General features: G+C 46.7%; 1 protein-coding gene across 1 annotated transcript in view; it reads right to left on the bottom strand.

Moving 5' to 3' along the window:
* The window catches only part of LOC146045020 (ADP-ribosyl cyclase/cyclic ADP-ribose hydrolase 2-like), a 39,563-nt gene extending 18,795 nt beyond the window's left edge, over positions 1–20,768 (bottom strand). Inside the window, exons 1-4 of the mRNA XM_083163738.1 lie at positions 20,589–20,768; positions 10,751–10,880; positions 2,346–2,481; positions 954–1,036 (exon numbers count right to left, since the gene is read on the bottom strand). Coding sequence (XP_083019864.1) covers positions 954–1,036; positions 2,346–2,481; positions 10,751–10,880; positions 20,589–20,752 — 513 coding nt within the window. The 5' untranslated portion in view covers positions 20,753–20,768. The remainder of the gene's footprint in view (positions 1–953; positions 1,037–2,345; positions 2,482–10,750; positions 10,881–20,588) is intronic.
* Between the last annotated feature and the right edge of the window lie 3,048 nt (positions 20,769–23,816).

Genomic DNA, 23,816 nt, shown 5'->3' on the forward strand with positions numbered 1-23,816 from the left:
CCATTATCTGAGTGGGAGGACTTATGTAATGTACTATATGGGGGTACCTATGTGCTGTACTATTTGAGTGGGGGGACCTATGTAATGTACTATATGGGGGGCCTATGTGCTGTACTATTATCTGGGTGGGTAGGACTTATGTGCTGTATTATATGAGGGGGGACCTACATGCTGTACTATTATCTGTGTGTGGAGGACTTATGTGCTGTATTATATGTGGGGGGGCCTACGTGCTGTACTTTTATCTGTGTGTGGAGGACCTATGTGCTGTAATATCTGGGGGGGGCTTATTTGCTGTATTATCTGTGGTACCTATGTGCTTTACTATCAGGGTGGGGGATTTACGGATCAGATGTCACACATCTGCGATTTTGGGCCGATTTTGCCCGATTATCGGCCCAAAGTGTTGAAATCGGATGAAATTGGCTCAGAATTGCATAGTGTATAGCCACTCCTCTCTGGTCAGGTGGCCACACCCCTTCAAAAAGACCACGCCCCTTGGTGGTCCCCTGTGAGTGCAATTCCCTGGTGGGCCCTTCATGCCCCAGTCCGACACTGCACACAGCATCTATTCACAAGACACAAAGGCACTGGGGGCATGCCAGCAGCTCATGCCCAGAGCTGGGCATGCCCCTACAGTGGCACCCCCGTTTCAAGAGAGGTCTCAAATCTGTGTATAAAGATGTTTAGAAGTATTTATTTATTATTTATTTACAGTTCTTATATAGCGCCGCAGCTTCTGTTGTAGACAGATGGAACAGATGGAACAATCAACAAACTGGGTAACAACAGACAGACTTGTCTACACCCATGCATCCCACAATATTGGTATTCATTATTAACACCTGAAGCTGTGGTTCTTTATCATTCACAATGTAATACTTTCCGATTTAAAATTGTTAAGCAACGTTTTTAATTTTCATATTAAAAAATAATCCTGTATAAGAACGTACAGTAACAGACGTCATTCTCCAGAAGGAGTCATCGGCATTGTGTTCACAATCAGCGGCAACAGGACAGGATTCATAGTCAATACCTAAGCCCATGAAAATGAATCACAAATTATAGGTCATTAACTGATCATTAATTTACCAAAAGTCAATGATAACTGTATACAAAATATAGGGGACATGTGTACTTGTGTATTATCACGGCGCCCCCGATATTTATTTGCGCGATTTTTCATCGCATGCCATACACCCGATGCACTGCGATGCGATTTAAGCCCCCTATGCGATGTTAAATTGTATAAGCACCCTAATGGGTGCTTTTAAGCACCCTAATGGGTGTTTACAATGTTAAATGCACCCCCACACCACCCCCAAGTATGAACGTGAACCCGAAGCGCGGCGAGCGCAGTGAACCCGCGAGGGGCGGCGGTACGCGTCCTCCGACCTTTTCATACCCCCACTATCCACGTCGGCATGGAGTTGATTTTATATAGTGTGGCGAGCGCAGCGAGCCACCGAGCCCGAAGCGTGGCGAGCGGACGCATATACCTGTGAAGTAATGCGCGTCCCCTCGCGGGGCTCGCCACGCTTCGGGCTCGCCACACAATATGAGATCAACTCCACGCCGACGTGGATAGTGGGGGTATGAAAAGGTCGGAGGACGCGTACTGCCACCCCTCACGGGCTCGCTGCGCTCGCCACGCTTCGGGTTCACGTTAATAGTTGGGGTGGCGTGGGGGTGCATTTAACATTGTAAGCACCCATTAGGGTGCTTATAAGAACCCATTAGGGTGCTTATACAATTTATAATCGCATCGCATTGTATGGCATTGTATGCCATATACAATGCCATACAATTTTAACATTGTATGACATTGGGGAACATCGCGCGATATCGCATCGCATGCCTTATGGTCTGCGATGCGATGGGCGCCGTGATAATACACAAGTACCGTGACATGTATATACCCAACAACTGGTGCTCTAAGGAACAGTGCATACAAGCACAACTTAGTAGGTGTTAGACACTATTAGGACAATCCTTTGGACAAATTCTGACTCCTTTTATCTAGGGATTTTACCATTCTTTACAGTTTGTGTAGTACAAAAAAAACTTTAAAAAAAAAAGCATAAAAATGAATCATGAAGTCAAAAAAATCAGTCAAAAAATGGTTGCGAAACAATCAAGGTTTCTTAAATTGTTTTCAAAATACAGAAGAAAATTTATTAACTATAAAAAAACAAAAGCTTTGCATTAAAGACTCTATAAAGAAAATACTATGTTAATGTAATGGACCCATAAACCACTACATGAATAAACCATACACATCAAATTCACATTACAGTTTCCAGATTGCATATGTACTGTATACCCTAACATAGTAATTATCTAACCTGAATCATTGGTGGATCCACAGAAGATCAACCGATCAGCCAGCCACCCCATTAGGGTGTCACCCAGAGGCAGGTAGCGGTTTGTTATATCTGAGTATCTGTGGACCAGCTGTTGGTTATTTTCCCAGAAAAGAGACTGCAGTAGGCATGAGAGAGAAATGAGAATTATTATTAGTCTTTTTTTATGTGTGGACCTGTATGTAATATAGAACTAGTTACCAGTCCACCAAAATGACAGCACAACATACCAGTAGTGTCCCCCAAATGGAGCAACACTTGAATTGCTCGGTTAGGGTTCATCTAGTGGCCGCTGGTATGCAAAACACTGGTGAAGAGCAGTGATAGCCTTTTAAATTATAGGATACATTGGGCCTTATTTTTTAATCCGTACATGTATCTGAATAGCATACTGTAGTCCAAGCCAAGGGCGTAGCTAGGATGGAGCTGGCAACGAGAGTTCACAGGGCACCGGAGCCATGCCGCCCGCCCACTCTGTCTGCCGCCCTCCCACCCTGCGCGCCACCCGTCAGCCCGCTCTGTGTGCCACCCGCCTGGTGTGTGCTGCCCTAAAGGCTCCATGTACTCCATGGTCTCCCTCCTCCCTCTGCAAAAGGTACATTTAATAATCATTGATGAGGGATGGGGGAGGTGACAGCCTGCTACAAAGGGGGGGGGGTAGTGGCCTGTTACAAATTGTGGGGGAGGGGGAGGTGGCGGCCTGCTACCAATTGGGGGGAGGTAGTGGCCTGCTACAAATTGGAGCTGGAGGAGGAGGTGGTGGCCTGCTACAAATTGGGGGGGGGGGGGGACATGTGCTTGCTCTGGGCACCGTGACACCTAGCTGCACCGCTGGTCCAAGCCTAAGGTATGTCTACCAATCAGATATCAACTGTTACCAGCTTAGTGTCTTAAAATGTCTTCGCTAATTTCTGATTGGCTCACATCATAAAATACCTGCTAAAATAACATTCCTTAATGTTTTGTTTTTTTATTCAATGAATTAATACTAGTGTTAGGATTGACTCTACCTTTCAGCCAACAGACAGAAACTGTGGGTGTAGTGCTAGACAGCAAACTGATATTATCAATAACCTGCATGTTTGTCTGTTGCATTGTGATATATAGAGATCTGTTGGGAAAGACCTTTCTAAGGTCTGAGAACACTGCACAGCATGGCCTCTACTATGTGAAAGTGGGTGCAGGACAGGTTCCCGACAGTCGGGATACCGACAGTCGTTTACCTGACGTTGGGATCCCGACTGTCAAAACGCCGACAGCCGGGTGCCTGACGGCCACCCTCTATTTTCCCTCGTGGGGGTCCACGACCCCCACAGAGGGAGAATAGAATAGGTGGCTCGCGTAGCGAGCCACCGTGCCCGCAGCGTGGCGAGCGCAGTGAGCCCACAAGGGGCTTTTTTGCGCTCGCCATGCTGTCTGACTCCGGGGATCCTGACTGTCGGAGTCCCGTACCACATCCGTGAAAGTGGACAGCTGTATATGGTCTGTACTTCCTGGGTTTATATAAGTTGCACAGGTTAGTGATTGAGGGCACTGATCAAAGGCATGGAGCTTCCTGGAAACAGGTCTATTTACACTGACCATAGGTGGTCATCCTTAGAGGCCAGGAAAGACACTATAGGGGCCTCCTAGATCGCTCAGAGTGCTCAGCAAGATCATTCAGCACCAGAGGAGGCTCCTGCTATAGGGCTGCAGGGCTGCAGCCCCTCCAGTCAAAATCCCAACACCAGAGACACAGATAGACAGCACCAGAGCTCTGCTGCTTCCCCCTGTGGGCACCCCCCCACCTCCGGAGCTCTGGTGCTTGCTGGCTGTGTCTCTGACATGCTGGTAACCTCCTCTCACAAGGCTCCATGAAGCAGCAGTGCAGACACAGCAACAGCCCAACCCTGTGGGGAGGAGTTCAGCATGTAGTAGATTCCTACTATAGGAAGCTGCTACTGCTCATCATACACAGAGCAGGAAACTCCTCCCCCTCTTGGGCTGTCAGTACATGGAGCAATGAAAGCAATAGCTTTCCAGCAGGAAGCCATTCTGTGCAAATCTCCAAAGCTACAGTGCTTCTATGGGCTGCTCTCTGTGCAGCCAGGGCCGGCGCTACCCACTCAGCAGCTCCTGCAAAGCAGGGAGGCGCCATGCTGAAAAGGCGCTCCGTCCCTGCTCTGCTAAAGCTGCCTCAGCCCTCACTGTCACTGTCTCCTGCACGCCGCCCACAGCGCCTGTCTGACAGCAGGCAGGCGGCAGTATAAACAGCTGCGCCCTGCACCACGAGTGCACACAGCCTGCACGGCGCCCGCAGTGCCTGTCTGACAGCGGGCGGCAGTATGGAGAGGCTGAGCAGCTCCCTGCACCGTTCACACACTGTCCTCCTCCTGGGACGTGCCCCCTCTTCCTCACGGACACTTGTGCTGAGGCATGTAGTGCTGTCTGTGAATGCCTGGATGACATGTTATGTCCGGATCTGCCTCCTACCCATTGCTCCCTGCGCCTGTCAGCTATCAATCAAAGGACGAACAGGCAGCAGCGCCGCCTCCCCTTCCTTCCCTCTTTTCAGTGTGCTGTGCCAGTGCCACTGCCAGTCCTCAACACTCCGCCCCCTCTAGCTCCTCCCCTCTTCTACCATCTCCTCCTTCTCTCCCCTCCTTTCCCCCTCAGTCACGAGAGGGGTGTAATGGCGTCCTCAGCGTCCTGCCTACGCAGATAGAAGAGGAGGGACTGCACAAGAGTTAAACAGCAAAAGAACAGTGAATCTTTTATTATACATGTTTATAACAAATTTTTTAATAATTGTAGATTTTTTATATTAATTTATACACTTTTTAAATAATGGGCTGGGTTATGTGCCTAAAGGTGGCCATACACGCTGCAATAGCAGCGTGTGATGCGATGTGCGCTCCTGCGGGCATCGCACAGTACAAAAGTATGTGTTGCACATACTTTTTGTACTGCTTTCGTATCGCATGCATGCCATGCGATGCGATCTAGCCCATAACGTATGCGATTCTCGCAGCGTGTATGGGCACCTTTAGTGCCTGCAACATTTTGCGGACACAGCGCTGAGATGGTGTATGCATACATGTACATGCACCTGAGATCCTCCATAGGATTGTATGTTGCATACGCTCCCACAATCGGGCTGCAGCTTGTTGCAATGGCAATGTGAAAGGGCGCAAAATCTATGATTTGCAGGAGGGCGCCAGACACCCTAGCACCGGCCCTGTGTGCAGCCCAGCAGAAGCAAATCCTCTGCAGTGAGCATGCCCAGACTTCGGTGAGTCAGTGTGATGCAGCTGAAGGTATGCATTGCACCAGAGAGGTGCATGGAAGTTTATTTTACTTTAATAATATTTGTGTGTAGATCTATATACCCTTCCCCTTATCTTCTCTTTCTTTCTTTTCCCCCCTTCTCTTTCCTTCACAATATATAGCTGAGATATATTTTCTGTTAAACCTGTACACAACAAGTTAATGCTAAAAAATGTTTATTGGGAACTTTGTTCAAATGTAATGCTATCATGTATGTCACATTCTTGTTTTATACTTGAGTATAATACTTTCTCTTATGTGATGGACGAGATTGTATAAGACTGAGCCTTTCAAAAACTAAAGAAAATGTTTCCATTGATGTAACCTTTCATTTGTATTAGAATTCAAATAAAAATTAACATGCAAAAAAAAAAGAAAAAAAAAAAGAGTATCATTTTGTGTACTTTAATTAATATTAAAGTTATGTAAAAGGGTGTATTTTGCTCTTTACCTTTGTTTGTGTGTATATGAGTACATCATTTATTTACAGTAATTGCATACAAACACTATTACAGCGCAAATCAAACTAAATAACCTGCAAATAATTAATGACTATTAAGCATTACCCAGGAAATTGCAGCCCCCCCTTAAGTCTAAAGGCAGGAGCCGCCACTGCTCAGCACACAGCGATGTGTCAGCGCTGTGAGATGAGCATTCTGTCAGGGCCTGCTGAGAACACTGTTCCTGACCCTGGCGATTAACTAGATTTATTCAGCATGCTGTATATTAATCGCTATCACTATGCCTCTACACACGGAGCGATGTAGGGGCACATTCTAAACGATATAGGGCCCGATTCTCTAAGCTTCAAAAGTGATCAAATGAAGAGTGATAAACAACCAGCCAATCAGCTCCTGTCTGACATTTTTCAAACACAGTATGTGACATGGCAGGTAGAGCTGATTGGCTGGCTGTTTATCACTCTCCATTTTGTCACTTTTGAAGCTTAGAGAATCTGGCCCATAGTGAGATCACTTAAAAAAATTCCCCTAAATTGGTACGTTTGTAGGCCCCATATGGCTATTTAAGGTGATAAATATTCCCTATCAGCTATCTATAAGTGTCCCAGCATATCTGATATAAACCTGATCACCTAGCTTCAAACAGAATGGGATAGGTAATTACCAGGTCACCAGGAAACCCTGTACCACAGTTCAGTTTACACAATTGATTCTGAGTTTGAGAAGGTTAAAACTATCCCAGAGTGGGGAGGGACCAAGAATAGTCAGCAAGGGGATAAAAATGTATGTTTGGAGGAAAACATGGTTCATTATCTTTGAAACGAGACTCATTCATCTCTATGATGATACTCAATATCTGAAGCAGCTTCAAATTTGCACCATAGTTCCATGCTACTGGTAATCTGATTGGTGGGTTTTATTTCCCTATTTTTATTTTCTTGAAATTTGAATTTACTTGTGTGACTTTCGATTATGTCTTGTAACATTCTTTTTTCTGTAACCATAAGCTTTGAGGTGTTTAACTTACAGTAGGTTAAAAAAATATATTTTTAGTTCTAGTATCTGTTTTTCAACTCAGGCCTTGAGAGGCTAGTTACCATTTTGATTAAGTATTAATAATCTGTGTGCGGGAAAGAGTAACAGCTTGCCTTGGGAAGGCCCTAAAGTTGGTGTTCTGACTGGTGGCAGGAACCTCGTTGAATTTTCGCATGCGCCAAGATAATCAGTAAGGTGTCACAGCAGCGATTCTCAGATTGGATCTGTATCTCAAATGGTTCGGAAGTAGGAAAGAGCCAGATGCAGCAACGGTACCGCAGCTTATGGAGCAGTTTAGGAATGAGAGGCGGCTGCTGCAGAGAAGGAAGATGATTGCAAGATCAAGTTGTAGATAGCAAATCCCAATTGCCCGCTTCAAGATTTATTTCCAATGATGGAAAAGGAGGGCAGGCTGGACACCTTTTTCAGGACTTTTGAAAGGACAATGCAATTGGATGCCAGTCACTTACTGTATCTAATCCATGCCCTACATGGAAAAGCGTTGGAGGCATTTGCTGTCCTCCCATGGAAAGTAGGCAGTTGGGGACCGCTGGGGCAACCTGCCTGGAGAGAAAAATGACCTGGAGGAGCCCTTTCATCACCCACCCCTGTTTTGTCCAAAGTTAAGAGGGTGAGGGGAAAGCCGGTTTTGGCCATGAGGTGCCAATATTATTTGTTTGATGACCCCAGGCACCTTAGTGTTAATTGCCCAGTGATGAAGATGGCACCCTCTCCAACCAATCGTACATGTGAGGACCCCGGGCAGGAGACAGCAAGAATCTGGTATCAGTGGCTGTAGGAAGGACAAGTGATGTAGGGTCGGGGGAGTATCTGAAACTCCACCCAAAGCTACAATAACCTGGTGCTCATAGAGTGCCAGTAAAAGTATAAGTTTGTATTGCCAAATTTGGCCAAAATTCTAACCACTGCTGCAGGTGTTCTGTGAGTTAGCCAATACTCACAAATGGTTGCACAAAAAAAGAGTGGGAGGATTGAACACACTGCGCTGTTGGGTCTAAAAATAGAAGGCTAAGGAGATTAACCAAGGCTAATCATTGGTGAGATCCAAGTCATCCTAAACTGCCAATGCGTGTTTTTGCTTACATGCTAAATAAGTTGTGACTGTTTTGAGCATAATATATATCCGGCTGGAGCTACAAACAGATGCAGGCTTTAAGGGCTACTTATTTAAGGCTGTAACACTAACCTATTGGGGAGTGATTTAACCCTCCCTATCTGACGTGACTAATTGCAATCTTATTCCAAATTATTACCATTTGGTACATATTACATTATACTGCCTTTCAATTCCTTTTTACAGTTATTTCTGTGTTTTTACTATTGTCATGTTTTTATTAATTCTATGTACATTTATATTAATATGCATATAAACTTTAAACTTTTTATCAGTGTGTCCAGTATCATTGTCCAGTAATCATTGTGTAATATATTCAGTGCCTGAAGGTCTATCAAATTTAATTCTTTAGAACCAGCAGCCCCGTGTATTCAATCGCCCCAACTCGTGGTTGTAGTAAAGCAGTAACTGTGGCGCAGATTTGGTTTTGGTCCATCCCACCTTAGTGCACCCGGAGAACTTTATTTGCAGAAAGATAATTGATGTACATAATGTTGGGGGAACCAACTTCGAGGTAGCCATGGCCTGGGTATACTTGGACTGGAGGTTTCCGGGAGATGGGTGTGTTGCCCCATTTGCCCACCAATGTGTTTCTTGGTACTGACTTGGGCCGAATGTGTGTCACATATATAGCTGAATCTGATGTTTCTGATGCAAGGTTTCCAACATGCCCAGCAAACCACCTTCCTTCCCAGGGACCATGCTTGATAATATGCAGCTGTTTAATTGTAAGAAAGCAGAAATGATCCTATGTATTGCCAAAAAAGCTCAGGTTAATTCAAAGATACCCTGGAAAAATCCACCAGGTCGATATGGTGTAAATATTGATAATGTATTGTAGTGTACCAATGTGGGAAATGTACCTTGTGGGAACAGTGAACTGATGGGTCCTGTATGCATTCCTGATACTGTATGTCAGTTAGGGATGCTGCCAGTGTAGAATTGGAAAATGGGTCTGTGTGGGCAGCTGCAGAGGCTACTCGAAAGGCATGGAGCTGCCTGGAAACAGGTATTTATACACTGACCACAGGGGGTCATCCTTACAGGTCAGAAAATACACTATGGCTAAGGTGATAAATATATTTCTCAAGCAGTGCTCTTTCGTCTCTATGATGATACCCAAGAACTGAAGCGGCTTCAACTTCGCGCCATTGTTCCATGCTACTGGTAAAGAGATCGGTGGATTTTTCCCCCCTATTTTTTTTTTCTTGAAATTGTACTTTCTAACTATTATATCTTGTAATGTTCTTTTTTAAATAACCATAAGCGTTCAAGTGTTTGACTTAGATTAAAAAATATTAATGTTAGTTCTAGTATCTTTGTTTTGACTGTGGCAGCCAGTAACGGCATTGAATTACCATACGAGTAAGGCGTCATGGCAGCGATCCTCAGATTGGCATATCTGGGGAATCTCTGCGCCCAGATCGTGACGGGGTTATTCAAATCTGATCGCTGCCCTACGATCACCCAGCGATTAGATTGCATTATGTATTCATGTTGAGCAATCCTGTTACATTTATATCCTGTTACATTTATATACTTTTATAAATGTGGCAATTTATAGGTAAGCTAGCCAGGTAGTGGAGGTTATTCAGACCTGATCCCTGTTTTGCAAATTGGTACGGCAATGTATTATCAATAGACTGCACATGCAGTGGTTTTTTTCAATCGCAAGTTGTCCGCTGTTTGAATGACAGGAAGTGGCCATCAGTGGGTGGTAACCGCCAGTTTTTGGCAGCGTCGTGAAAATGCAGTCGTGCTCAGGGAGGCATGTGATGTCAGTGCCAGCCTGTCTCAGTCACAGGCAGGTATTCAATGCTGTTTGCGAGTGGTGACAGCGAGCAGAGCTTCCTGCTCACTATCACCACTCACCCTGACAGCATTCAACACAGCCCCCTCATACGCCAATTCCCCTTCGCTCCGTTTTTTGAGCCAGGGGGAATTGGCGGATGCTCCTCCAGAAGCAGCGAGACCCGCGACTAAACTGCGAGTTTTCTGCAGCAGCCGCGGGTCTTGTTGTTTTGGGGAATTCTCGCCATCCTGTGACGGCGAGGATTTCCCCAGAACGTTGAATAGAGCGAGCGGCCGGCGCGGGGGTTAAACAGCGAGGATCGCTGGTTTTCAGCAATCCTCGCTGTTTAACCCCCTCGCCGGCCGCTCGCTGCGGCATTGAATACCCCCCACAGAATTGGGGAAGAGTCACATTTGCATAGAATGGAAAAACCATTCATTGTTTTGTGAATTGCTTATAGATTTGTGGGTGGATAGCGAATAGCCATCCATTAACAATTCACTTTCTAATTTACACGGGGCAGGTTTTCTTTCTGTCTGGGTGGTGGCTATCTACTCGCAGCCATCTGTAACATCGCACAATAGCGCTCAGGTGTGAATCAGGCCCAAGGTGTGCGATGCACCCTCATGTGTTATGCTTCATAAACAATATAGAGAACCTTATTTGCAGGGATGTCATGCAGCGTCAGGTTGATATACAACTCAAAATAAGATGGGAGTACAGAACATGGATCCTTGCTGGCAAATGCACTTCTGAAGGCACTCCATATAGCAGAGCAGTTCTTCTTACTGTAAAACACATAAATAAAGGTGAGTGTGAAATGGTGTCATTCCTTTCACCCTATACAGGGCAACATTGATCACTTTTTGAAGCATGAAACATCTGGCCTAGGTGAGACACTATTCTGAGGACCCCACTCTGCTCCATACCTCCCTACTATTTTTCACTCCTATCTGGGAGAAGCCCTGCTAGGAGTGAAAGGGGGGTGGGATGAGGCTGTGTGTCAGGGGCCGGATGAGTCTGATGTCCCCAAGCCCCACCTCCATGACAGGCAACCATGACAATTTGTGGATCCGTGAATTGGGGGAGGACCCGCAAAATTAGGTATTTGATGCAGCGGGAAGGTTGGTGTGGGGGCAATTAGGGAGACTTGCCCACCTTCCAAGGGGGCAGGGAGGGGGGCCTGATTTGCGGAAGCCTCCCGGCCATTCCAGGAGGGTAGGCAAGTGTGCTCTGCTCTTTCTAAGAAACCAGCAAGCCCAGGCTTTGGAAGGGCAAAATCAGATTACCAGCACTCCTCACTTCTTCAAGGCTCTGCGGCAATCACAACCCCTGCATTAGCTATAGTTCTGCCATCTTGAACATAGTGCTATACTGTATGTCAGTCACAGGTCTGTGCATGGGAAAAGCAACAATATATAACCAGCAGTGATGCACACTGGAGTTGCTTGCCAGGCAGTTATCAGAAGCTATCGAATGACTGAGTGGCACATGCCACAGTGAACACCGGGAGGAATACGATTGGATCCCTCTCAGTGCAGAAAGCGAACAGAAGCCCCCAGGGCGGAATGTATTGCATTCTGGAGCTTGGTGAATATGTGAAATCAGCCAAACCTCTGAAATCCTCATTTCCTGGATGTCAGAGCACAAAATGTCCTTTGTGTTAGATTGTAGCGCTCAGCGCCTGTCTCCATACACTGTCTAGTGTAAGGCTCACAGTCTGCCTTGTCCCCTTGCAGCAACGTAGCTAGGCGTCACCCTGAGTGACAGCTCGCTTAAGCGTATAGCAGGGCAGAGACCCCTGACCCTGCTGGCAGCGTTCCCTTTCCTGTTAGGAAGTCCCCGCGTAGTGTGTGCCTCAGAACGTGTGTGACTCCATCCATGCTGTTTGTAGCTCCACGTGCACCGGAGCGCGTAAGAGCAAGCCCCGCTGTAATCCCGTTACAAGCGTGACCTTTGCACAGGGAGATCCATCATCATTGGCAGCAGCGACGACTGGGAGAGATACCGCCAGCGTAAACCAGTTGATAGCCATTAACCCTGCACAAGCCAAACGCTACAGCTAAGTAACAATCAGACACTGTGAATTCCCAATGTACCAGTTGTATTACAGTCTGAAGTTAACTGCAAAAGTACTGTTGTAATCTACAAGCCTGCCACTTGAATAAATCCTTCAGTTGGTTATATCTTCGGAGTGTGTCGTCTAACAACCACCCTGCACGTACTTATAGACACTCTGCCAATAGGTTATGGGCCCAGCACGTCACGTGCGCGAAGATTAACCCCCTAAAGTGCTAGCGCAGTACATAAAAGAATACAAAGGAATTATCTCTGAATTGCCATTTGTGGAAGAGTTAACGAGAATGCACAGTACAGGGCATAGCATGAACTTTCCAAAGCTCAAAGGCTCAGAGAATTATACTACATGGAAGTTCGCTATGGAAATGCAGCTTAAGAGGGAGAAGCTATGGAAAGTCACAATAGCCCCAGGAGATAGTCCAAACCCAGAAGAGGTAGACAAGGCCATTGGCACAATAGGCCTGGCTGTGGAGCAGCATGTTTATTCTACTATCTGTGGGAAGGAGTCCGCTAAGGACATGTGGACAACTCTACAAGGTGCTTATGAGAATAAAGGCTTAATGAGAAGGATAAGTCTAAGACGCACACTGTATGGAACAAAGCTGAATGCATGCAAGGACATGAACGATTATATTAATAAGATACTATCGATAGCTCAGCAATTGGCATGTGTAGGAGCAAAAGTGGATGAGGAAGAAGTGGCGATGGTAATGCTGCAGAACTTGACAGAAGAATTTGACTTTCTGGTTGTCGCACTAGAGTCAAATGAAACCAAGCTTACAACTGAAGTTGTGAGAGCCAAGCTACTACAGTTCCAAGAGAGAATCCACAAGGATGCCATGGCTGAGGGTTCTGCCTTAGTAGCAAAGGGTGCGAAACCCAAGAAATGCACGTTCAAATGTTATGTGTGCCACAAAGTAGGGCACAAGGCTTCAGAATGCAGGATGAAGAACACTAGTGGCATGCACAAGCGGCATGACAAGAAGAACGAGTCAGCACTGAATGTAACAGACAAGCCAAGGAGGGATCTCTGGTACATGGACTCGGGAGCCTCTAGACACTTCAGCTGCAACAAGGAGTGGTTCAATTCTTTAACACAGTGTACACCCACAACAGTTACCGGGATTGGTGAAAAGGTCCTTACTGCATCAAATGTTGGGACAATCACAGTGAGACTAAGAATTGAGGGACAGACAGTAGTCACAGATATTCAAGACGTCCTGTATGTACCAGAATTGGGAAGTAACCTCATCGCTATCAGCGTACTCGAGGCAAAAGGCTACAGAGTCCAGTTTGCAAAGGGCAGGTGTATGGTGCATAATGAAAGAGGGACTGTAATTGCTTCAGCAACCCGATGCAACCAACTATACGTCCTAGACACAGATGAATGTGTAGCTTTGGCAGCCTCTGCTGAAAATGAGTCGATGGAACTCTGGCACAGACGTTTAGGACACTTAGGATATGATAATGTCCAGAAACTAGCTGATGGGATGGCAACAGGAATCACAGTGAAAGACACCGGAAGACCTGTGTGCGAGAGTTGCATAAAAGGCAAGCAGACCCGCAACCCATTTCCCAAGTCAGCGAGCAGAGCAGAAACACAGTTAGCTCTGGTGCACACAGATGTGTGCGGACCAATGGAAGAGGAGTCAACCAGTGGTTACAAGTACTTCATGACTCTCATCGATGACGCCACAAGAATGACACACGTATACTTCATAAGGAAGAAAAGTGAGGTGATCAAGAAAATTGTGGAGTACAAGAACCTAGTGGAGACTCAGACGGGCCTAAAGCTAAAGGTCCTGAGATCCGACAATGGGGGAGAGTACGAAAATGGAGAAGTAACCGACTTCCTAAAAAGGCATGGCATAAAGCATCAGCTGACGATGGCCTATACGCCTGAACAGAATGGCGTAAGTGAAAGGGCGAACAGAACAATCGTTGAAAGAGCACGAGCGATGGTGAGTGATGCTGGCCTAGAGAAAAGTTTTTGGGCAGAAGCTGTATCTACTGCAGTATACCTGAAAAACAGAACACCTACAGTGGCAGTGAAGGGAAAAACCCCCTTAGAGGCCTGGTCTGGGAAGAAGCCAGACATCAGTCATCTCCGTGTCTTTGGGAGCAGAGCTTATGCGCATATACCAAAGGAGAAAAGGAAGAAACTTGACCCAAAATCAAGACAGTGCATATTGCTAGGCTATTGTGAGGAGAGCAAAGGATACAGACTCTGGGATGCAGAGAACAGACGTCTTCTGAAATCAAGAGATGTGATATTTCAAGAAACAGCATCACCCACAAAAGCAAGAGAACAAGAAAAGCAAGCACTAGTAGAGGTGTGTGAAATAGAAAGCATACCTGAAACAGAAAATACTGAAGAAGGAAGCGAACCAACAAACAGAGCTTCTATAAGAAGAAACAAGGGCATACCAGCCAGAAGATATGAGGAAGAATATGCGAATATTGTTTTCAGTGAACCTCAGAGTATTCAAGAAGCGAAAGCGTGCAGTGATTGGGAGAAATGGAAATCTGCAATAGACACAGAGCTATCAGCACTGAGAGAGAACGATACTTGGACCATAGTAGATAGGCCAAGCAATCGCAAGACAGTCAAGAACAAGTGGGTCTTCTGCAAGAAGTTAAATTCAGACGGAGAAGTTGCCCGTTACAAAGCCCGTCTTGTTGCTAAGGGATACACACAGAGATCCGGAATTGACTATGGGGAGATATACTCACCTGTTGCGAGGTATAACACTCTCAGGTTAGTAATTGCAGTCGCCACCTTACAAGACTTACTGCTATACCAACTAGACTTCGACTCAGCGTTCCTAAATGGAGAACTACTTGAAGAGATCTATATGGAATCGCCAGATCATTATAATGAGGATGAACTTCAGACAGAAAAGGTGTGTCTTCTGAAGAAATCCATATACGGCCTGAAGCAGAGTGGTCGTTGCTGGTACATAAAATTGGACAAAGTACTACTTGAAATGAATTTTATTAGATCAGAGACTGACCACTGCCTTTATCACAAAACTCTGGGAGAAAAGTTGTTCATCATAGCAGTCTATGTGGATGATATACTTATAGCAGGTCACGAAGATCACATTACAAGTGTGAGAGATCAACTAAAACAGAGATTCAAGTTGAAAGACTTAGGTCCAGCCAATCATCTGTTGGGAATGAGAATTGTTCAAAACTTGCAAAAGGGAACAGTCACAGTCGACCAACAAATGTACATCGAGGCAACAATCTTGAAGTATGGAATGGCAGACTCCAAGTCAGTAAATACACCAATTGACAAAAGCATCAAGATTACAAAAGGTATGTCACCAACCACACAAGAAGAAGCAGAGGAAATGCAAGATGTTCCTTACAAGAGCATGGTTGGAAGTCTTATGTATGCAAGTATTGGAACCCGTCCAGACATCACTCATGCAGTCAGTCGGGTGAGCCAATTTGCAATAAATCCTGGAAGACAACACTGGATCGCAGTGAGGAGGATCCTGAGATACCTAAAAGGTACAAGTTCCTTGAAATTAAAATTCGCCAAGACAAGCAATTCAAATTTGAAAGTCTTCTGCGATGCCGACTGGGGAGCAGATGAAGATGATCGTCGTTCCCACACCGGTTACCTGTTCACACTGGCCGGAGCTGCAGTTAGTTGGGCGAGTAGAAAACAACCAACCGTTGCTCTCTCAACAACTGAGGCCGAATACATGGCTCTTACAGAGACATCAAAGGAAGCACTCTGGATCAAAGAGACTTTGTGTGAGTTAGGTCTACTTTATGAAGAAGAGACTATCAGTATCGCATGTGACAACAGGGGAGCAATAGATCTTTCCTGCACCACCAAGCATCATGGAAGGTCAAAACACATCGCGATAAGACACCACTTCATCAGAGAACTAGTGGAGAACAAGTCCATCGATGTTGAATACATTGCAAGTGAACAGAATGTTGCTGACATGCTTACTAAAGGACTGTCGTCAAACTTGCTTATTAAGTTCGTGAAGGACTGTGGACTTGTCTAAGTTCAAAATGTTGATTTGAAGTTTTGATGTTCTGAATGTCTTTTCTCTCTAACCATATTTTCGGTTACAGGTATCACAAAAGGACAAAGCATTGTATTAAGTTCTTTTATGTAGCCGAAGACAGCCTTGAGCGAGGGGGAGTGTTAGATTGTAGCGCTCAGCGCCTGTCTCCATACACTGTCTAGTGTAAGGCTCACAGTCTGCCTTGTCCCCTTGCAGCAACGTAGCTAGGCGTCACCCTGAGTGACAGCTCGCTTAAGCGTATAGCAGGGCAGAGACCCCTGACCCTGCTGGCAGCGTTCCCTTTCCTGTTAGGAAGTCCCCGCGTAGTGTGTGCCTCAGAACGTGTGTGACTCCATCCATGCTGTTTGTAGCTCCACGTGCACCGGAGCGCGTAAGAGCAAGCCCCGCTGTAATCCCGTTACAAGCGTGACCTTTGCACAGGGAGATCCATCATCATTGGCAGCAGCGACGACTGGGAGAGATACCGCCAGCGTAAACCAGTTGATAGCCATTAACCCTGCACAAGCCAAACGCTACAGCTAAGTAACAATCAGACACTGTGAATTCCCAATGTACCAGTTGTATTACTGTCTGAAGTTAACTGCAAAAGTACTGTTGTAATCTACAAGCCTGCCACTTGAATAAATCCTTCAGTTGGTTATATCTTCGGAGTGTGTCGTCTAACAACCACCCTGCACGTACTTATAGACACTCTGCCAATACTTTGATGTATCTCATTCAGCTGCTGGGCGAAGATGTATTCAGACACCCAAGACCGAACAGGTATAAGCCCTCAGTACAGTAGACTTCATATAACATAACAATAATATGATGAGTCCAATCATACTTGAATGTACATTCCCTGGATTTCAAATGCCTCCACAATGCTGTATATTGAAGGACCATGCCACTTTCCAAGCACGAAGGCGACTTTCAATCATGCAGGTTTAAATGTTCTTATTACCCAAACACTCTCGTTCATTGAATAAGACCCTTTAGTGCAGGCATGTCCAACCTGCGGCCCTCCAGCTGTTGTGAAACTACAAGTCCCATCATGCCTTGCCACAGTTTTGCTATTAGGGAATGCTAAAACTATGGCAAGGCATGCTGGGATGTGTAGTTTCAGAACAGCTGGAGGGCCGCAGGTTGGACATGCCTGCTTTAGAGGGATAAAAAGTGTTGGATAAAAGTGCGTGGGCTATTTGTATTATTTTACTATGTGGGAATTTTCAGGTCCAGTCACTAAAGTGAAGGTGCTGCCACCCAGTGGCGTAGCTACATATGTGCAAGACCCTGTGGCGGCTTGGGGGGAGCGGTGCCAGCAGGGTCTGTGGTGGGCACCGCTGGCTGAACTGACAGGCGACCCAGGCAGCAGTGAGCGCTAAGCTGGTCCCGCCCTGTCAGTGGCGTAACTATAGCACTGCAGCCCCCGCGGTCGCATATGGGGGTGCTATAGTAATCCCCCCACCCCCCATCCCCCGCATGCTTACCTGTCCGCGCGTCCCGGCTCCCCTCCTGGCTTCAATCAATGCTATGGAGACGGACCACGATAAAATGGCCGCCCCATAAAGCAGACTGTTCTCTGAAACTGTCTGCGGTATGGGGGCGGCCATTTTATCGTGGTCCGTCTGCATAGAATTTATTGAAGCCAGGAGGGAAGCCGGAACGCGCGGACAGGTAAGCATGCCGCAATGGGGGGAGGGGGCACGGGGGGCCGGCCGGACGGATGGGCGGGGAGGGGGGGCGCCCCCCATTAACGGCGGGGGGGCGCCCCAAACAAAGCTACGCTGCTGCGCCCTGTACATATCTAATGAGCGGGGACCCAGTGCAGTGCATATTAAATGAGCGAGTCCCCGCCCCGTGCATATGTAATGTGCCTGGGTCGCCTGTCAGCTCCGCCAGCGGAGCCTGTATTCCATAGCCTAGCCCCTTCTTGGAGGGGGGGGGGAAGGGGCACTGGAATTTTTTAAGTGATTAAGTGACGTTCTCTAGATTACCTGTGATCCATGCCGGTTCAATAGATCCACTTCATTGCATTTCTACATATACTATTTTTTTTATTTTATTGTATGATATACAAATAAGTTTAAATGATTATAAGCCCATATGGTTTTTGGCACAGTTATCATACTTCAGGAAGACAGTGGAAGAACAAGGATTATACCCTCCCCAAAGATATCTATATGAAGTATGATAGGCATAAGGGCCGGGCCACACATAGCGGTGTTAAGTGGGATCAGCTGCAGCAAGGAGACTGCACACAGGCTCCTATGTGACCGCCTACACATTAGAGGGCCACAGCCGCCGGGTCGGTGAGCGGGACGGTCAGATTTTGGGAAGAACACATACATTACAATGTACTATGTATGTGGCTGCGCCGCACTTTTTCCCTGAAATCCGTTCAGCAGTGGCCAGATATTGTTCTGCAAGATCCGGCCACACTGCAGTGTATGACACACACACACACACCCCAGCCTAAACTGTCTAAATGACCATTGGTGCTGACAGATTATTTTTTAGCCTTACATGTTGGAAGCAGAGGATTGCTTAAAGAAACCTTTATATGTGGGCGCAGTTTATTTTAACATCACATAGAAGCTATCTGAGCACTCTTTTGGGTGTCCACATAAAGTATACACACTGAGAGATTCGGGTGTTCATTTTATTCTATATATGCTATATTATTCTGGTTTTCATTCTATTGACGCAATGAGAGAACTATGATCATTTGATGTCACTTCAGGACCTGTACTCAAAGAAATGGACATGTAAGTATGATTGGGCTCTTTATGCTATATGTGGACAGTACTGAGTGCCAATATCTGTTAAATGTAATTGAAGAACTCATAAGAGGTTGTTGACTGACCCATCGGCAGCTATAGGTGGGCCACATCTGTGTCACTCACAATCATCTGCTACCTGTCCATTCTGGCTTCTTCTCATGGCATGCAGACTGATATTAGTGGCTGAGGTATGTATGATATGTATATGTCCACTCAATGGGGTTTTTGGGGTTTTTACAGCATTTTCATATGCAGCAAAGCCCCACCGCCGGGGCTTTGCTGTGGGGGTTATGCCAGTTCTAGATGGCGTAACCCCATAGAAGCCTATGGGCTTCCCTTTCCGTGCCCTGCGCACCCACCGCCGATCCTCCGCCCTGCACCGCTTCTGGGTGTGAATGCTGGCGATGTGTGGCGGAGGATGTTAGAGAATCCCGCCCCATATCAGTAAAAGAGCCCCGTGCCTCTATGCTGGGAAGACAAGCAGCGTGACAGTAGGCGGAGCATCTTGGCCAGCCCCAGTCCCTATGTCAGTCACGCAGGGTCAGAAGAGCCAGATGGCTACTTTGACCCCTTCAGCTACTGTGGAACTACACATTCCTCCATGCCTTTCCACAGTGTCTCTGTTAGTGAATGCTAAAACTGTGACTGGTCATGCTGGAATGCTTAGTTCTACAACATTTGCAGTGCTGGATGTTGCCTATTCCTTCTGTATATGTATGTATAATGGGTAGCGTATATGCACAAATTCTCATATTCTGTAGTTCTGAATACTGTATATGTATACTTTCTATATGTACACTAGGGGTGAGATTTAATAGGATGAGAGATGCAGAATTGAGAGATTTGGTCAGAAATCTCCAGGGTTTTTTAAAGCGGCAGTCATTTACACTGCAAAATCCATTTTGATTTTGCAGTGTAAATGATTGCCGCTTTAAAAAAATTGGAGATTTCTTACCAAATCTCTCACTTTCTGAATCTCTCATCCTATTACCATTCACCCTAGGAATGCAACCAAATGCAGATGAACAATATCCCGACTACCGACATTTTTTTAAAACCGACTTACCATCCCAGTGGACATAGAGGGAGAATATTATAGTGTGCCGAGTGCAGCGAGCCATGCGAGGGGATGCGGGACACTTATACGGTGTCCATGAACACACAGTGATTTTCGTTATTATAACTGTGTCGGTATTTTAACATGTTCGGCTTTATGTTGATAGGAAATATGATCATGTCGATATATGGACAGTCAACAGTCGGCATCATGTACGTGTTGGGATATTGACCATAGGTATTTACACCACCATGCCGGTATAATATATTTTACCAAAACTGTGCCGCAGTTTTTTATAATCGAATAAAAGGGGCACCGGTAATTGATATTATAATAATAAGAGGTGGCTGTGCGCCTCTTGATGCCCACTCCTAACCAAGGCTGGTCACACCCCTTCAGTAAGCCCCTGCTCTTGCATTCCCCTGTGGACCCTATATGACCCGGTCCGACCCTGCTTATAAAAAGATACTGTATAATGCTCATCCGGGATTGGCTATATTACTTTTTAAATAGAAATAATTCAGAAATTAGCAGAGAACTTACCCCACAGAAGGATTCACTGTTTCAATATAATCATAGCACCTTCCAATTATAATCTCCTCCAGGTTGGGGGTAGTACCTGGTCCACTCCATTTCCTTCCTGCATCTACTGGTAACTGTGCAAGAAGGAGCAGGACCTCCGGGATCAGAGTAGACATGTACATCATGAGTCAACAGCAATACATTGAGCTGAAATAACCTGGAAATAAAACCCAGAATGATGTATAGTAATTGTGTGTACTATTGTCCTAACATGAGAAGCGCACTTGTGTGTTAAGGTTGGAGGAACAGAATTGGCACATAATAGCAGTGTAAAAAAAATGAAATATATAAGCGATATGAATGCAGAGAGGTTTAAATGGTTAAACCTCAAATGTATGCTTCCCGGGTTGATGCCTTGTAGTTAGTTAATTGATTAATTATAGAAAGGTCTATGCTAGGGTGGCCAATCCCGGGATCGGGATCGGCGGGATCCCGGGATTTGGCCTCCAAAATGCCGGGATTTCAATCCCGGGATTGGAGATTCCAATCCCGGGATTTCGGGATTAGACTGCACATGTGCAGTCTAATGCCGGGCAGCGTCTGAGCACGCGCTCAGACGCTGCCTGGCTTCGCCCATACCCGGCGTGCGGCCTGCGCAGCGTGATGAGGTCAGCTGTCACGCTGCACAGGCCACACAGCGGAACCGCCCACACACCCAGCAACCCGGCTTATTGTGGAGGCGGGTGATGACGTCATGATCCACAGCCGGCGGCGATGGCGGCGGGAACGTGGGACATTCACTATTGGTGTTATCCAGTATAAAGGTATGTTGTATTGTTATGTTATTTGTCCCTGACGAAAAATCTATCCAATTAGATTTGAAACGTTGGCAGAAGTTAACCCAAGTGTGGTCTGTTTATTTCCGACGCAAATCCCACTGAGTGCCATCCGTCTCTACTCTATATTTACACGCTTGTTTGCTGCTGTGGAAGGGCACCAGGGGTACTATTGTTACTTGGAGGAGGAGTGCCAGCCAATTTCTACATATATATATATATATATATATATATATATATATATATATATATATATAATTGTAATATAAAAATAAAATAAAAATATCAAAATCACCAAATTTAAATTAAATGGGAATACAAATATTTGTTAACTAATAATTCATATACATAAATAACCTCCCGGGGGTTTGCTTATCCATTTAGTAATATTAATATATATTTTTTACTTATTCTTATTGAAGCCAGTATCTGGTACTTTGTATTCCCACTCTGATAGTTGGGACACATGGTGATTTATGCACCCCTTTACCTCTAGGTTCTTCACCCTTATATATAATTTTGAATTAATGTATAATTATATATGTACTAGGTGATTCATCGCGCCCTACGGGCGCTCTTCACACCGTCGTAAGGGGCTGCGCCCCCTTAATTTGTGAACATTTGCATATGAGAAAGATGGTTAGAATTGTATGAAAGATGGCCTGTATTGCAACTTGAGTTATGGGTGAAATGTGTTAAATAGAGAGCATATGATGTGGAAGGGGGTGTGTATTGTTTTGTTTAATTAAAAAGCGGTTACAGAGTAAGATGTACATTGATAGTGTGGATGGTACAGTGACATTTGTGGGTGTGGGGGAGGGGGGGGGCTGTGTGTGCCTGTTGTTTAGGTGTGTGTGTGCAATAGTATAGTAGGGTGTTTCTGAGTCAGCGGCTCCCCACTGGCGGAGGACACGACACAGGAAAACAGGAGGCTGGGTAGTGATAGGGGTGTGTGGGCATAAGGGGGACTAAAGAGGAGGGTGGGAGATACTGTGCAGCTTCTGCCAGTGGGTGAGGGTCCAGCGTGGCAGTACAGGAGTACAGGATGGTGGCCCTTAGTCAGTGTCTCCTCCTACTGGGTGGGAGTTCGGGTGCATGAGAGCAGGAGGCTGGGCTATGTGGCATGATAGGGGCATGTGGGCAAAACAGCGTCAGCGACTCCCCAGTGGTGGAAGTTACGGTTCAGGAGAGCAGGAAGCTGGGTAGTGATAGGGGTGTGTGAGTATACGGGGGACTAAAGAGGGGCTTAGGGGTGCTGCCGTGAATTGCGGGAGGGGGGGGTCGCGCGGGGGGGTGTGGGTACCGCGAATTGTGGGAGGGGGGGCACGGGGGGTTGCAGTGAATCGCGGGAGGGTGGGTCGCGGGTCGGGGGGTTGCCGCAATGACAGGAGGGGGGGTCAGGGGTGGGGAATCGCGGTAGGGGGGTCGTGAACAGCGGGAGGGGGGGGCCGGGGGGTTGGCACGAATCGCGGGAGGGCGGGTCGCGGGGTGCCGCAATCGCAGGAGGGGGGGGTGTCACGGGGTGGGGCTGCGAATCGCGGGAGTCACCGGGGGTGCCGCGAATTGCGGGGGGGTGTGCTGCAAATCGCGGGAGGGGGGTCGCGGGGGGTGCCGCAAATCGCCAGAAGAAAAAATCAACACAGAAAGTTCAACACATGTAAATGTTGAGATAAGTGTGGCACTTCATCGGTGTCCATGTCGACACATGAGAATGAATATGAAAACATTAAAAAAAAGAAAAATAAATCTTCAAAAACTCATGTCAACCTTTTTCATTGTCGACCATAGCCGTGCCAGTGTTTTGCATGTGCCATTTAATCCTGGGGTTGCCGTGAATCGTGCGCGGGGGTGGGGGGGAGGGAGGAGGTGATGGGTGTCCTCGAATCACGGGAGGAGGGGTCGTGGGTGGATGCCGTGAATTGCGGGAGGGGGGGTCGCGGGGGGGGGGTGGGTGCCGCGAATTGTGGGAGGGGGGGGCGCGGGGGGTTGCAGTGAATGGCGGGAGGGTGGGTCGCGGGGGCGGGGGGTTTACGCAATGACAGGAGGGGGGGTCAGGGGTGTGGAATCGCGGTAGGGGGGGTCGTGGGGGCACCGTGAACCGCGGGAGGGGGGGCCGGGGGGTTGGCGCGAATCGTGGGAGGGGGGGTCGCGGGGTGCCGCGAATCGCAGGAGGGGGGGGGTGTCACGGGGTGGGGCCGCGAATCGCGGGAGTCACCGGGGGTGCCGCGAATTGCGGGGGTTGTGCTGCAAATCGCGGGAGGGGGGTCGCGGGGGGTGCCGCGAATTGCCACAAGAAAAAATCAACACAGAAAGGTCAACACATGTAAATGTTGACATAAGTGTGGCACTTCATTGGTGTCCATGTCGACACATGAGAATGAATATGAAAACATTGAAAAAGTGAAAAATAAAT

The sequence above is a fragment of the Crinia signifera genome, chromosome 1 (genome assembly GCF_055691185.1).
Source record: "Crinia signifera chromosome 1, ASM5569118v1, whole genome shotgun sequence".
Classification (NCBI taxonomy): Eukaryota; Metazoa; Chordata; class Amphibia; order Anura; family Myobatrachidae; genus Crinia; species Crinia signifera.